The sequence below is a fragment of the Sphaerodactylus townsendi genome, linkage group LG12 (genome assembly GCF_021028975.2).
Source record: "Sphaerodactylus townsendi isolate TG3544 linkage group LG12, MPM_Stown_v2.3, whole genome shotgun sequence".
In the NCBI taxonomy this organism is placed as follows: domain Eukaryota; kingdom Metazoa; phylum Chordata; class Lepidosauria; order Squamata; family Sphaerodactylidae; genus Sphaerodactylus; species Sphaerodactylus townsendi.
The window spans coordinates 40981023-40998137 of NC_059436.1; the positions used below are offsets into that span (position 1 = coordinate 40981023).

At 45.1% G+C, this 17115-nt stretch overlaps 1 protein-coding gene across 1 annotated transcript in view; it reads left to right on the plus strand.

Annotated features, from left to right (window-relative positions):
- The window catches only part of LOC125442090 (collagen alpha-1(XI) chain-like), a 33008-nt gene extending 27256 nt beyond the window's left edge, over positions 1–5752 (plus strand). The window contains exons 20-23 of the mRNA XM_048513228.1: positions 2235–2341; positions 2844–2924; positions 3619–3807; positions 5319–5752. Coding sequence (XP_048369185.1) covers positions 2235–2341; positions 2844–2924; positions 3619–3807; positions 5319–5468 — 527 coding nt within the window. The 3' untranslated portion in view covers positions 5469–5752. The remainder of the gene's footprint in view (positions 1–2234; positions 2342–2843; positions 2925–3618; positions 3808–5318) is intronic.
- Positions 5753–17115: the final 11363 nt, after the last annotated feature.

Sequence of the window (17115 nt, forward strand, 5' to 3'; positions counted from 1 at the left end):
CAAGTTTGATTCCCCACTCCTCCACATGAGCAGCGGACTCTAGTCTGGTGAACCAGATTTGTTCCCACACTCCTATATTCCTGCTGGGTGACCTTGGGCTAGTCATAGTTCTCTCAGAACTCTCTCAGCTGCACCTACCTCACAAGATGTCTGTTGTGGGGAGAGGAAGGGAAGGAGTTTGTAAGCTACTTTGGCTGTTTCCACGTGGAAAAATTATACCTGTTTCACCACCGTTTTTTCTTAACCTGGCTCTATTTTATCCTGGGATGTCCATCTGCATGGCTGCCCACTTTTTGAAGGAATCCATTGAAAATCAGGAGGAAATGATGTTTGTTGTTTATAATGCTACTGATGTTTGTTGTTTATATTGCTAGGTTTATTGTTGCTCATGATGTTATGTTTTATAATATCATGCATATTGCTGTTTATAACATATAATATGTTATAAACATATTGTTTGTAACATATAACATAGCATCATAACGTAGCATTTATGATGCTATGTTATGATGTTATGATGTTATGCCTATGATGTTTATGATGTTATGTTTACTGATCCTTCGTTTATTAATATAATGTTTTTGATGTTTGTAGTATTTTTTATTTATTTATTTATTTATTTATTTATTTATTTATTTATTTTATATACCGCCCTCCCCTTGAGGGCTCTGGGCGATTCACAACAAGGTTAAAACATACATTAAAACATAATTTAAATACCAATTACATAAAAACAGAACCCATTTAAAAATGTGGATGGTGTCTGGCTACCCCCCTCCCCCCTGATATTGTTATTATATTGTTGTGCACCGTCCTGAGCCTTTCGGGGGAGGGCAGTATATAAATTAAATATACGATGCGATACAAAACACTCCAGCTTGTTTTTGCATGAGTCTGGGACTTTCTGTATTTACTTCAGAAGTATAACTGAGTGTGCCCTGTGTCCCGCGTTCTGATTGGCTGTTGTTTTTGAGTGGCAGTTGCAAGCATCTCTCATCATGCATGGTGTCCCACATCCTGATTGGCTGTTGTTTTTGAGTGGCAGCTTGAATGAACATCAGGTGGGGAGATCAGATGGCTGGGCAGGAAAAATAAAACAGTTCTGCTCCTGATTTTTTAAAAGAACCTCCAAACTGGCAATTTTTGAAAATCCCGGGGTAAGGGAAATATTGCGGGGCAATACCAGGGCAGGCCCACTTTAGCCCCAAGAGCTGTGCGGAATTCTCGGCTGCACAGGGATATTTTTCTTGCTCAACCCAGGATATTTTGACTGTGCAGAAATGGCCTTTGAGACTTTATGGTTGGGAAAAGCAGGGTATAAATTCAAACTATTTTCCTCCTCTCTTCTAAATAAATATTTGTTATGATGGCTGATCCTCCATTTGCAGGATTCTATTCCATAATCAGGCAAGAACCAAGCACCTCTGAAGAACAAGGGAAAATCTTTCTCACAGCTGGAAAAATATCTAAATTGGTCTGTCTTAGGCTCCGCCTTTAAGCTTGTAGCTATAGCAACAGATCATGCTACCTTGCTGACAGATTATCTCTAAAGATAGGGGGAAAAATAGAAGACGTGCTGCTGAATATAGCCAAACTTGAGTCAGTCTCTGACAAAGGTAGTGTTGACTCTCAAAAGCTCATACCCTGAAAATCGTGTGGGTCTCTGAGATGCTATTGGGCACAAATCTAGTTCTTCTATTGCACACCAACATGGCCACCTTCTGAAACCTTCTGGCTCCTTTATTGAGGCAGAGGTGGTGAACATGGAACAGCTAGTCTAGATACCCTTCCTGGTTTCTCTGGCCTATGATCTGAAGAGGCTTTCTTGTACCTGCAATTCCTACTTTGTTCAGAGCTGACTGGTGGCACACAAGTTCATTCCCTTTCGTTCTCCTGCTGACATCCTTTGCATCACCATTTAATACCTAAACTTGGGTTTACTTCCCAAGTAGGGAAGGGATTCCAGTTCTGACAGCACAGGAGTGTGGAGTCCTCCATTCTCTTACAGCCTCTCTTCTAAAATGCTTTAAAATTACTTCTCTCACACACCCCAAGGTGGTATGAGGCAGGTTAGGGAAGAAGTTAGCAACCTATTTGTGCATATCCCTTTGCGTGTGAAGAATGGAGCTGCTTTCTCTTTCTGTATCACAAAGGCAGATTCTGGTTTAACTACATGGAAACGCAACCCATACCTAATTTGGCCTAAAGAGGACAACTTCTCCTTTTCATTTCAGGCCATTATTACATAGACCCCAACCAGGGCAGTCCGCAAGACGCTTTGTTGGCCTTCTGCAACTTCACTGCTGGGGGAGAGACCTGTGTTTCCCCTGTACAAAATCAGGTAAGAATTGTGGTTGGACGTGAGGGAAGTCTGGTTACAGTGGTGTAGCGCCGAGGCAACAGGGGGAGTGCGTGCTGCACCAGGCATGCGCCAGTGCGAGGGTGGGCTGGGGCGCAGGGCGCACGTGTGCCCCAGGCACAGTTCCCCTTAGCTGCGGCCCTTCCTGATTATGTAAAAATGTTCAACAGCAGGGTTTTTAAAAACATACACATGCATGGTGTTGTGAGTGTAAAGTGTTGTCAAGTTGTAGACAACTTATGGTTCAACCCCAGGGAGGGGCGACCAAGGCAAGTGAGAAGCAGAGGTTGTTTGCCATTGCCTTCCTCTGCAGAATCTTTTTTGGTAGTCTCCCTTGCACGTATCAACCCTTCTTAGCTTCCAAGATTTGCTGAGATCAGACTATCCTCCCTCCCGATGCATAAGGTGTTGCTGTGTTTGTATAATATCGGGGTGGGGGGACATGGGATGGTGATTTACATGTGAACTCTGTTTGAACCTCTAGGTGCCCATCAAGGCTTGGTTGAGAGCATACACTTCAGAAGACACCTTCCAGTGGATCAGTTCCCTGCCCGGAGGCTTCCTGGTAGACACTTTTGTAGCCCACTAAGGTTTTCAGTCAGATTTTCTGATGGGAGATGAGGGTGGAATAAACCAGAAACAGTCATGGCAAGTTAGTTTTGCTGTAGTTAAACCAGAATTATGAGGGAGTCTTCTCATATGTTAGAGTAAATTAAAAGGAGTAAGACTGAAACTGTTAAAATGTTTTGTGTAGAAATTTGGCAAGTGCACTGCATGTAGTTCTTTATTCCTGTTTAACTTCAGATTGCCAGTGTGAATTGTAAGATGCTTTCACAGCCTGCAGATTGACTATCCAGCTGAACGCAGGGAAAGGCAGAGATTGGCAGGGAGAAGTGTTCCCACCGAGGGTTCTTTGACTTTCTGATGTTTGAGAAGCAGGCAGGTTATTACAAGAGTGAACAGCCCGACTCTCAGTCAGATGAGCTTCCTCATGACATTGGTCCATCTGTCTGAGCTTCTGCCTGCTATGACTGGCAGAAGCTCTCCAGTATCTCAGATGGGAAAAGGTCTTTCATGACATCTGCTCCCTGGAGATTGCAGCGATTCAACTTGTGCCCTGTGTCATTCAGTTACAACGTCCTCATCTGCATTGTGGAGTGATGTAGGCCTTTGAGAAAGACAGTGTTTTGGGGGAGTCACACGTCAGCCTGCATTAAGTGATGTTTAGCTGAGCATCTGCTCTCTTCTTTCTGCCGCAGCTGGAGTATCAGGGCTTGAGCACGGTGCAGCTCCGTTTTCTGAAGCTCCATAGCAGCCTGGCCTCCCAGAAGGTATCTTATTCCTGCAGACCTCATCATGATGGGTCCGGACCACAGCTTGAAAAGGAAATCAAGTTCCTTGCTGACTCCGGAGAACACAGCTACGTGGCCACACTGCAGGGATGCATGGTGAGGATAGGAAAGGAGGATGCCTCAAGTGGGGGACTGAAAAGGGCTATTCTGATATACATGACTTGTGCGTCACATTCAGTGGTTATCATATTGACGGAGGGTGTGTAGTACAGGATCCACTCACTTTCTGGGGCCTGGTAATAGATCTCGAGATTCTTTCCTCCCAGCAGGAGAGATTCAGTGTCACTGCAGCAAAATCAATTACGTTAACCAAGAATGCTGCAGAGGGGAAGCTGGAGAGCTTCTGGCCACTCTTTCCTTGGGTGGTGGTATGGCAGGAAAGGGGAAATGGTGTCTTTCCTTGCAGGGGAAATTCCCTTAAACCAAGGATTCCCTGGAAAACCCATCACCAGTCAGAAACTTCTGAGAACATCTAGGTCAAGGGTTTCCAATCTGTGGCCCTCCAGATGTCCAGAGAGTTCAAATCCCATCTGCCCCTGCCCGTATGGTCAATTGGCAGAGCTGATGGGAATCATAGGCATCGTAGTCTAATCATAGTCCAGGGCCATAGGTTGGAGACCTCTGATCTAGATTGGCCTGCTGAAAAGGTAATCTTCCAGCACGATACTAGAACAATAGCGAAATGACACAAGTAGAAACCCTAGAAAATATCATTCAACCAATCTGGTAGCACCTCTGCAGTCTAGCACGTGGGGAAGAGATTAGGAGAAATATCCCACAGAAATAAATTGTACTAAGCAAAGCCAAAAGAAGTCTTTATTAAAGAAAAGAATCACTGCTTGCTGCTAGCTCACCCTCTGCCACTGCTGGCTGCTTGCTTGTAAAAAAAAAGAAGTCTGTGTTTCTAGACAAAGATGGGATTGAAAGTGGTTTAGCAAGGGTGCACTGAACAATCAGAAGTTAGCAGCAGGGGTGGCTTAAGAAGAGTCAACAAGATTGTATGTGGATTGGTGGTAGAGTATCAGTACCCAGTGTTTGATCTCTCCCAGAGGCGTAGCAAAGGGGGAAAGTGCCTGGTGCATTGGTGCGTCCTCTGCCCCCTGTCCTGCGCCCGCCATGCCCCGTCCCGTCCCGCCCCTGCCATGCCCCCAGAATGCCCTTGCCACACCCCCACAGGGGTGCTCGCCCGGTGCGCCGTGAACCCCTGTCCCCTTGGAGCTACACCTCTGATCTCTCCCCATAACTAACAAAACAGAACAAGGAAATGTCAGGAACTTACAGCATCTGCAAAAATTTTCTAACTTTGCCTACCTTATTCAAGAGAGGGCAGCCATGAATGCTGAGCTCAGGAGATCTATCTCCAACCACTGAAAACCTTATTCACCTCTCCATTTTCTGGTGTCTTACCAGGAACTGCCCACTTGCTTTCAAGCATACCTTTGAGGAAGCAAGGACTAGAAACAGGAGTTCCTGCATAAAAACAGAGATTCTCAAAAAGCTGGATTTCCATGCCATGTTCTCTGCTTTTTCTTAATCTCCTATGGAATTGCACACAGGCACAGAAAAGGCATGCCCATAATCCCTCTTCATGTGTGTGTTTGTTTCAGCTGGACAATGAATCCTCCATCACAGACACCATTTTCCGATTCTCCGCAGAGGATCTCAGCCTTTTGCCCCTGCGTGATTTCGCTGTGTTTCACAATGGGGATGCCTCCCACCAGTTTGGATTTACAGTCGGGCCTGTTTGCTTTAGCTAGGATCGTTTTTATCCTTTTCTTTCCCCTTGGGGGGGGGGGGGGAACAAAGCTTCAAGACACGGGAGAACACCCAAAAGACTTCATGCTATAATTCTGACTGACTTTGGAAGGCTGTGTTTCCTATTTATAAATGTTGTGCCTGCAGCCTCATTGCGCTATGGAGAAATGTTTCTTTTTGAAGGATGAAGAAGTATTGTTTACATTTACGTGGTGTTGTTTAAATCCATTGTTCTATTTTATACACTCACATACACACATTACATGTATAAAAGATGTTAATTTAAGTAGCAGTTGATATTATTTTGGTGAGGCTCTTCTACCTTCTCCATCTGGACAGAATTTCTGTGTTTTTAATGGTTGCATAATAGCCATTTGTAGAAAGCAGGATATTTTCTGGCTGAAAGGAAAGAGAAGATTTCATAGACTGGAGAAGAGGCATTGTTCATGTTTGTACATGGAAGGGGCCAGGTTGAATCTCTGGCACTGGTAACTGAAAGATTTGAGGTAGCTCATATGGAAGAAAGACCTTTCTCTACCAGAGGCCCCCTCCGCACACGCAAAATAATGCGTTTTCAAACCACTTTCACAACTGTTTGCAAGTGGATTTTGCTATTCCGCACAGCTTCAAAGAGCACTGAAAGCAGTTTGAAAGTGCATTATTCTGCATGTGCGGAATGAGCCTGAGTGTCATGGCCAGAGTAGGCCATGTTGAACTAAAGAAGCCAATAGTTTGACTTGGTAAAAGCCATCTTTGTGTGTTCACAGACTGGCACATAGCCTGCCACTGTGCAGCACTGATATGTTTTTGAAAGAGAGCAGCCACGGTTATTGGTTTGTTTTAGGAAGCATTCTCCCTTGAGGTAAGAGGACTACAAATTGAAAGAGAGAAATGTATATTTTAATACTTCAAGAACCAAAGCGAACTGCAAGCATTTGCTGGAGCCACACTCCACAGGCCCTTTCCCATCGATAAATGAACATATAAAACAGTTGGCAGCATGAGACACAACGATGGGCAAAGCTGAACCTCTTAAATTCAGCCTGCTAAGGGCATGGTGTTTCTGCCCACAATAAACTTGGCCACCCTATTCAACTGCACATACATTTTTAGTCCCTTTTCTTGCAGAGCCTCTCTCTCTCTCTCTCTCTCTCTCTCTCTCTCTCTCTCTCTCTCTCTCTCTCACACACACACACACACACACACACACACACACACACACATCTTTGTCCAATCCAAAACAGTGTTCCATAACAAAAAATCAAGGTTGGCCAGATAACCTTTTCTTTTCCATTTTGGTAAGAATAGTCTTAGTTTTGATCTCCATAAATTCATTTGTACTATATGCTCTCCTCAGGACCCATCCGTTGCAGCTCAAGGCTGTCTTGGTATAAGGCAGATTCATGCATTTGAAGAACACAGCCGTGTTAGATCTGACTCAGTGGATTGTTTCTCATTTTTTAAAAAAATTGCTGCAAGTTTCTGTCAGACCTCAGGGTACCACCTGACCAGTTGGTCTATGATGAACTAACGCAGTTACCTCTGACATTTTGTATTCATAGAGGAGGTAAATCCAAAATCATTGCCCATGGCCCCAGATCTCTAAGCTGCTTATGTAGCTGAGGAGGTTGCACTTGGAATTTGGGTGCCCCAGGCAACTGTGTGGTTTGCCTTTCAGGTTGGACTGGCCATCTCTTCTCAAGTAATACTAAGATAATATCAGAGGTTACTTTGTATGTGAACTCTCCTCTGGAGAGGAGCAGCTTTCTTTGGGGAGGGGGATTCTTACACTCAGGATCTGGTCCAAGGCCAATCACACCCTTCCCCGGCATCGCAGGGAAACTGCTTTCTGGGACTATGACTGTGCCTCCTACACTGTTCCCAGACAGCAATGGAGAAAGGCCCTGCTTGGACACCTTGGCACAGCATTACCTGGGGCTGCCACTGCTCCGAGGCCCAGTGATGGGGAAGGCCCAGCCACCCGTGTGCAGGGGTATGGCTTGATGGCACCTGGGGTGGCTATTTGCCATGCACCGTTCTGCCCCCTCACAGATCCAGCAGTGGGCCACAGCAGATCCCATAATGTTGCTTGGTATTCCTCCATCTCTGGCACAGAGTGGCTCTCTAAGTGATTGTCTAGATAGCTTAGTGGATGCGCCAGGCCTGCCAACTATCAATGCAGAGTGATGCCCCATGGGAGGGCTGCGGAATGTCAATCATCCTTCACAGGTCTGCAGTGCGGAAACAGGCATTTCCAGTTACATTGTAGTTTCTGCAATCATGTCTGCTCCCCCCCCCCCCTTCTTCTATGGGCGGTCTCGCAGAGGCGTGTTTTCCTCGTCTTGCAACCAGGCCAGACTTACAAGGAAGGGTATTCTTGTCCTCCCACTGCGCTTGTTTTTGCGACCAAGAACCAAGGCATCCAGGTGTTCCTCTTATCCCATATGAAGGAATGGTGTGGGTGGCACTTTTGAGAGGACCGGCATGTTGACATCGGGCTCGGCTGATGTCACATCAGTTCAGGGGTTGGAAAATTTCTCAAGGGTAGTTCTCAAGCCCTGGTATGGATGTAGGTTATTGACATGGTGCTTGTGAGCTCGTCACCGACTGGATGTCCCCTAGTTTGGAAAATCTGGTCTGGCAGCCTTCAATTTACTCCAAGGTCTAAAATATCTTAGAGAAGCCTAAAAATCAGAGCTGCTGATAGTTTTTGTTATAGGCCCTAAGAAACATGGTGGTCATGTGATTATTCTCTTCTCCCATAGTGGCAGCTATATTTCTGCTAACCTTCTGGTCAGGCCTGGAATATGACCAATCTCCAGATAACAGATTAAGAAAATGTCCTTTTTGGAGGCTGGACTGTAGTTTGTGTGTGTGTGTGTGTGTGAGAGAGAGAGAGAGAGAGAGAGAGAGAGAGTTCTACCTACATCCCCTTGCAGTACACAGCAAGAGGTTCCTCCATTTTGCCATATACTTCACAGCCAGGAGAGAGCAGTAAAGAGTCAACTGAGTGGCATTCCACGAAGAACTAATGTGTTGTCAGAGGCTTTCACAGCTGAAATTAACAGACTTTTGTGGGATTTCTGGGCTGTATGGCCATGGTCTGGTAGTTTTTGCTCCTAAGGTTTCACCCACCATGATGCTGGGGAAACATTAGGAGCAAAAAGTACCAGACCACAGCCACCCAGCCCAGAAAATCCACAATGGCCAAGAGCTAGTAATATTTAGGAAAGAAAGCTGAGGGGCACGATGGAGTTATTCTGAGTGAGATTTGTGATAGCAGCTGCAACTCGCAGATCACAAACAGAGTTTTCAATGGGAGGGGGCCACACCATGAAATAATTAGTGTCTTTCTGCTGTTACGGTACGTGCAAAAAGAAAATGAATTGAGGAATTGTGTGCATTTTTTAATAGGAAGCCCTGCCAGGCAAACGATTTATTTCGTTTTGTGTTCAGTGATTTTTCCTATAAACATGAGCAGTGCAATCCGGGGGTGGGGGAGGAGTGTGCTGTGACCAAAGATGGAATGGCAATGGTGCATGGGAGCCACCTCCAAAGGGGATAAATGTGCCATACCCAGCCAGTGAAACCATAGACCCTTGGTAGCTGGGAGACTGGCATAGCAGTGCTAGGGCACAGGGTGCGAAAACAGGGACCTGTCAGTCAGGACAGCAAACAGCCACCAGGGAGCAGGAGGAAGGGCAAGCCAGAGAGAAGAGGGGTGGCTGTGGATTCATTCTGTGGTCCATCGTGGCTGCCTCAGTTGCTGGGTCAGCAGCACTGGCACTGCTGGCCAGACCCCTAGAGTCAGGAACTTGTTCACATCAGGACGTTATAATTGCGGTTCCAGTCTGTTAGTGCAGCTGATGCCTCATCCCCATTTCCAGCTGTTCACCCAGGAGGGTCACCATCCCCTGCAACCAGTGATGGGATTCAAATAATTTAACAACCAGTTCCGGTGGTGGGATTCAAATAATTTAACAACTGGTTGTAGACAAGCACCTTTTTAACTAACGGTTCTGCCAAAGTGGTGCGAACCTGCTGAATCCCACCACTGCCTGCAACTGAATGGTCAGCTGCTACACAACCCCTCAATAGCTCACAGCCTTTGTTGTCAGTGGCAGGAGTCTCTATTACATCCCCCACCCCCTCACCTCTGCTGTCACCCAGGCACCCTGTGGAACCCCCTTCTGCGTCATAGATGTATTCAGAATCCTTCGTACCTTGCCACTCTGGTGCATCTGCCTTCTTGCCGCCACCCCCAGGTGTCATGGGGCTGACCATAGCACATCTTGTTGTCCAAGGAGGTGGTGTCTCACCTGTCAAGCTACTGTGGGGGTGCTGACTGCCAGTTGCTCGGAACTTTGATCTGCCAAGTAAACCCTTTGGGAGGGCTCACCCACACATGGGGTGAGGACTGTGTCAGACTCGTGGTGCGAGACATCAACCCACTGCCCAAGGTGCATACTCACCGTGCCATGTGTTGTACTGATGGCATAAAGTGCACCCTCCATGCCCATATACTGCCTCCAAGGGTGCCTGATTCACATCCTAAGTCCCCACTTCTGTTGGATTTTGGGCAGCATCCCAAGCCATATGCCTTATCTTCCAGTGTGTGTATGAGAAAGGGCTGGTGATTAGTAAGACAGTGAGGTTCTGTTATTGGGCGCTGCTGTGGGGGTTTGACCACATCCTGCTCCACTAGCCAGCTACTTGGTTTCCAAACCTGTCTGGGGCATGGCTGTGCTGATAGGCAGGTAGCTTTTGCAACCCTTCAATGCACCTCAATGGACTGTGCCACAGTTTTTGCTGACATAATAAGTGGATGTTCCCAGCCTGAAAGGGCTCAGGTTGCATACTAATGTCAGCCCTGCCCCCAGGACCACATTCTTTTGCTCCAATGTGAGCACCAGTGCTGGGGATGCTCTGTTGTAACAGTGGCGCTCATGCGTCACATACCCAAGCTGCTCCCCAGCACTACCGTTAGTGCTCTGGCGCCATCATAAATGCCCCATATGCCAGTGCAAGGGGGCATTTAAGCTGGTACCAAGGTTACACAGCCTCCAGAGCACTTTTGGGCTCCTTCTTGTGGATTGTACTATAAAGCTACATGGAAACAACATATGACTAAGAATAACAGAAGATGAATTGAACCCTGAATGTCTTGAATATTCTAATTAACGTGAACAAATTCAATCCAATCTTTGTATATTTATCTGTTCCCTACTCTGTTTTTGACAAAGAGTATTTTCAACAATTGCTAATTGCAGGATAGCCAGGCACCAATGGAGAGGACCTTTTAAAAAACTGCATGCTAGTGTTTTGTGTGTTCTGTCTTTTGATTAGAAAAATCAGCATATGCATAATCACAGTCAAATACTTTAATTATACACAGTCACAAATTTGTTCAATGTATGCCTTTGTTCGGATCTGTTCGAATGTTCGAATTTGTTTGAATATTCAAATTTGTTCGAGTTTGTTCGAATGTTCGAATTTGTTGCTGAATATGCACATCAAAACATCTTATCAGATATTTTGTTCTGTTTTGTTCCCCTGCTGAATACCTGGTTGCCAAGTCTGATTAAATAATTCATGTAGCTTATCTTTTAATAAACTTTTAATAATCAACAAATTGGCCATAGCCATTAAATAAACATAATTTCGATTTATGATTTAGTGGTTGCTCCTTCAAGTCACTTCAGTACAAAAAGACTGCAATATTAGGTACTGCAGTGATGTGTTTGTTTATGTGCAAACCTTCTGATAACTGCTTGAATTTAAGACATCCCTCTAAAATGTGCATTAAAAACCCCTTCTTTATAAAACCTGCATCTTTAACATTTACCTTTCTATTCTTCATCCATCTTTTACTGCCAAGAGGTAATCTTTTACTGTATTAAATTTTTGTAATGATTTTAAGCTATTTGCACACTCAGTCCTCTCCCCTTATTTTCCAATTCATTTTTTTAAATTAAAATTATTTTAAAACTTAACGAATGTTGTTGTTTTGACACACAGACTGGAAGAGGAGACCCAGGAACCAATGTTTGTGTACACAGGAGAAGTTCAAATTGCCAAACCTGGCCATTCTCGCCTTCTGGGCTGCTTACTAAGGCCTCTGTGCCCGCTGCAAGGGGGTATTGGGTGGGTGGCTGCCATGCTCACTTGGATTGACACTGAGGCACAGTTGGCCAAGGAGGAGAGCAGGAAGCAGCTACGGTGGCATGAATAAGCCAAACTGTGTTGATTCTGTCATGTTCTGTTTGTTAAGCAGCAATCAGGTGAGTAACAATAGTCAGGATTGGGATGGAGTGGGGATTTCTTCTGTATGTGTGTAAGGGAAGAAACATGTGCCTCTGTAGATTTCTTGTTCATCACCATAGACTGAGCAGGAGTGGCGAACTCTTATACTCAGATGTTATGGATCTTACTGAATTCCCACCTCAACCTCTGCCCAGTATGGCCAAGTGGCCATGCTGGTACGATGGGAATTGTAGTCCCTAACATCTGGTGTGCCAAAGGTTCACCACCACTGGCATAGAGGTTAAGAGTTGTGGAGTCTGATCTGGCAAACCGGGTTTGATACCCACTCCTCCACATGAACAGCAGACTCTAATTAGATGAACTAAATTTGTTTCCCTTCTCCACATGAGCCTTGCTGGATGACCTAGTCAACACAACACAAGCCTTTATTGGCATATAAAACAGGACAAAATTTTAAAATGGATGACCTAGTCATAGTTCTCTCAAAACTCTCTCACCTACCTCACAAGGTGTCTGTTGTGGGGAGAGGAAGGGAAGGAGTTTGTAAGCTACTTTGAGACTCCTTATGATCAAGAAAAGCTGAGTTTCAATCCAGACTCCGACTGCTCCTTTGTATGAGGCCTTTTCTGTACAAGTTAGAATGTTTCCAGGATGTTTTTGATTCCCTCCGCTTTGCCATGATGTTTGTCTGCACTCACCTCCAAATGTTTTGTGGCCACCATGAGGGTTTTTGTTTTGTTTTGCTTATTCATTAAAACAATGCATTGTTGATCCAGTGATTCAGTGCTGAATAGGTCTGTTTAATCCAGGCTTCGTTGAGTCACCCAAAACAGCAAAATAAAAAACCCCACACAAAACAATGAAAATGAAGAGGTGGGGGGAAGGGAATGAGATGAGAGTTGTAAAAAATGGCAGACCGGGCACTGAGTGGAAAGTTAGGCTACAGCACAAAGGCATGGAAAACGGCAAGGTTTTTCTGTGGGAAGGATGAAACTTTTCAAATACGACTGCATTTCAAAAGAAGCTAGCTTGGAAACATTTCAGTGAAAAACAATGCACTAAATGTGATTTCAAAAACTAGGCCAAAGGTGCTTGGAAACATTTTTGGGACCAAACGGGATGGTGTGCGTGGGGGAAATGGGTGGAACTCCATGGACAGACACGTAGCGCCCCAGGGGCAAGGGGGGCATCTTGCCCCAGGCACACACTGGTGTGGGGGTGTGATGGGGGCGTTCCAGGGCAGAGGCGTGGCAGGGGCGCAGGACGCACGCATATCCTGGGCACAGTTCTCCCTCACTCCGGCCCTATCCATGGAGGAAACATTTCATTAGTGGCCTAGAATCGATGTAAACAGCTTGTGTGGAAAAGGCCTGGGAGAAGGTATATCTGTGCATCACATTTCCATATGAAAGCATTCCAGGGTACATGAACTCCTGAAGCTACCTTATGCTGAGTGAGGTCATTGGCCTTTCAAGGTCACTCTTGTCCACTTTGACTGGCAGCAGCTCTCCAGCAACTTGGGGTGACGGATGCATCACCTACTACCTAATGCTTAAAACTGGAAGCGCCAGAGTTGAGCCGGGGACCTTCCGCATGCCACATGGGCGCTTTGCTGCTGAGCTATGGCTCTTCCTCATTATGTATGCTGACTGTACAAGGGATGGGGGAATTTGCAATGGTAAATGTTTTCTAGCCCTTTGATCTTTTAGTCCTGTCGGCATGTTACGACAAGTAGTGTTCTGTGCCTGGCTGAGCTCACTTCCTTCAGTGATTTTCTTTTTGTTCAGCTTGGGATTCCTTGGCCTGGGCTAATCTGAATTGTGTTTTAGGGGTTGGCTGCCTTGCTTGAATGTTTGGCTTTGCGTAGATTTTGAGTCATCCGCAATGGATTCACAATGGATATTGTCCGAAATAGCTGTTGGTGAAACTTGCCCTCCCCGCCTTGGAACTCCTACTTTTGTCCTTCTGGCACCCACCATTTTGTGTCAGCTTCAGGAACCTGTACCATTTGCAGAACGTTCCCAGGAGTTTTCTCTGCTTGCAGCTCATCTAAAGGCAATTTCACTGTAAAAAGTTGACGAATAAAGTTTGCTTTTCCTGGTGATGGCAGGCACATGTTGTTTTTCTTTTTCTGTTTCAAATGAAAAATCTTCATAGCTGCGAAGCCACCATCTTAAGAATTTCAGTTGCTCCGAGGGCTGTGCGGAGGACAGGTCTACCCATTACTTTCAATGGCAAGTAGACCAGCCCTCCATGGGGAACAGGTCTTCCCATGGCTTCTTAATGGGAAGCAGACCAGCACTCTTGAGTGGCTGCAATTCTTAGATGGTGTCTTCGTATCTGTAAGAATTTCTCATTTAAATAAAAAAGCAAAAACAACATGTGAATAGGATCACCAGGTAAAACAAACTTTTTACAGTGAAATGGCCTTCGGATGAGTTACAAGCAGAGAAAACTCCAGAAACAGATACAAAATGGCAGGTGCTAGAACAGAACAAGGCTAAAACAGAGCTAGAACAGACCTAGGACCCCCACAGAGCATTCTATTACAAATAAGGTCCAGGAAGAAGTGGTGGATGAATTTACAATTCTACGTAGATCTTTTGGTGGAAAAGGGTATAGAAGCTCTCAGTTAAGCATTCTAATGGTCACACATTTTCCAGCATGTCCTCTAATTGCTTAAGTGTTTAGTAATCTGGTACACATGTGTGCAACTGTGTCAGATTTGGGGCATAGTTAGTTTCCCTTGGTGCTTGTGTCAGTTGGAGACAGTCTAGATTGTATAAGAGCTACATATGTGCCCTGCTCCTCCATCACGCCCCCCACACCACGCCTCCACACCAGCGTATGCCCGGAGCGAGACACCCGCCCCCCCAGCCCCCTGGGCACTACGCCACAGCAATATCCCCATCTCACCAGCCTTAACCTACAACTTTTTTTCTTGAAATGATCTCTCCAAAACATTAGGGCAGACTTGGGAAAAGGCACATGTTCTTCCGACTTCCTCCATTCCCCGTCTGCCAACAGGACATTGGATGTGCTGGACTGATTGTAGTAACTCAGCCACATTTTTCTTTTTCTGCTTAGTTTATTTTTAAAACAAATATGTTTTAATGTACGGAATAGTTGCACGCAACACCCGGACCCTTTCCAGACTAGAAAGTGTCCAAAATGCATTGCATGAGTATAAACAGGGATCAGGATCACAGCAGCAAGCTCTGGAATGCATCCCACTGGAATGTACACATAGAGTCTGAATGTCTCTGCCTCTCTCTGTGGCTTCAAGGCCCAGGGTTCCCCATATTCTCTGCCTTCACAGATGAAAACAAGACATGCTTATTACACCCCCATTCTCATAGTAAGGATAATTCCTGAACCCTTGTCCATGCGTGTGTACGTACAAGCACAACTCAATTCAATTCAAATACCTTTAATGGCATATAAAAGACAAAAACATAGGATCACAACCTTCCAATTAACATGATTCAGAATGCACAGAAATTACTCTAGTTAAAAATTTAGCCACAGCTTCCAACGCCTCATAACAGTCGCTGTTTAGAAGAAATGTAACCTTCAGGTGATCAGTTGCCCCTTCCACTTCACACAAAAGGGGAGCCATATACTTTTCCCTGGATGAGACATAGAAGGGGCAGTATAACATCATGTGGGTTACAGATTCCACACAATCCTGATCACATGAACATTTCATATCTCCCTAATATATAGCATATACAATAGCCCACCCACTCTTAATTTAAAATAGAAGGAAATATTTTTGTGAAATATGTATTTGGAAAATGTAATTGTCCTACTCTACAGTAAACCTAGCATTATTTCAGAGCAGACTTTAGCAGCTGATGTGTGCGATGTCAGGCTGTGCACTGTAAAGGAGCATAGTGTTCACGCACAAATTATTCAGGGTGGAGAAAACCAGGGATGATGGTGAAGAATTCCAGGGGGCTCTCCACAGTTCAGATATGTGGGGAACAATATGGTAGATGAAATTCAGTGCTGATAAGTGTCAGGGGATGCACACTGGAATAAAGAAAATCGCAGTGTCAAGTATAGGCTAATGGGATCTGAACTTGTTGAGACTGAGAGGGGAAAACTTCTTGGCGCCATCATAGGTAACTCAATGAGAACATTACACCAATTTGCTGCAGTGGAGAAAAGGACAAACTGTGCTAGGGAGTGAAAGGAAAGGGATTGAAAGTAAAATGGTTGATACTATAATGCCTCAGTATAAATCTCTTGTGCCGCCTCATTTGGAATACTCTGGGCAGTTCTGGTCACTATGGCCCCTTCCGCACACGCAAAATAATGCGTTTTCAAACCACTTTCACAACAGTTTGCAAGTGGATTTTGCCATTCCGCACAGCTTCAAAGAGCACTGAAAGCAGTGTGAAAGTGCATTATTCTGCATGTGCGGAATGAGCCCTTGTCTCAAAAAGGACACTGCAGAGTTGGGAAAGTACTGAAGAGGGCAGCCAAGTTCAGTGAAGGGTTAAAGCACCTTGTGAATCACAGGTGAAACTCCTCACCTGTGAGGAGAGCTGGAGAAGTCTGGGACTTCTCAGTTTAGGAAAGAGATAACGAAGCACAAACTTGATAGAGGTTTATAAAATTAGGCACAGAATAAAGAGGGTTGACAAAGAGGGGTTTTTCTCCCTCTCCCAAAATACCACAACTTGGGGGCATCCAATGAAGCTGATGGGCGGTAGGTTCAGGAAAGATAAAAAGAAATACTTCTTTGCACAGAGGTTGATTAAAATGTAGGATTTGCTGCCAGAGGATGTAATGCTGGCCATAGGCATAGACAGCTTTAAAGGAGATTAGACAGAGTCATGGAGGACAGGCTGGACAGTGGTTATTGGCCACAGTGACTAAAGGGAACTATCATGTTCAGAGGTAATTAACCTTTGTCAGAAAATTAGCCTTTGAATACCAGCGCCAGGCATCAACATCCAGGGAAGTCCTTGGTCTTGCTGCCTTCTTGTTAGACCTCCAATGCGTGAGAAAGGATGCTGGACTAGACAGACCGCTGTTCTGATCCAGGAGGATTCTTGTTGTGTCCTTATGTGGTGTATGTATATGCAAAAAAGACAAAATGCACTCATTTGACAGTTAAAGGTTTCAGTTCTAGGGATCCTGGGATTGGGATTGGAACTTTAAAGGAGGATACTTGTCAGTACTGAGATACTATTAGTACTGGCATGTTAACAGGGTGTCTCCAAAAGGCAAAACTAGGGATGATGATTTAAAATCGATGAGGACCAGTTTGGGATTGTCCTCAGGAAAAAGGGACAATGGGAACAAATAGATTTCTGTGAGGCATGCATGCACATGATCCAGTGAATGTGAATAGGCTATTGGTGGAGCTTGCTA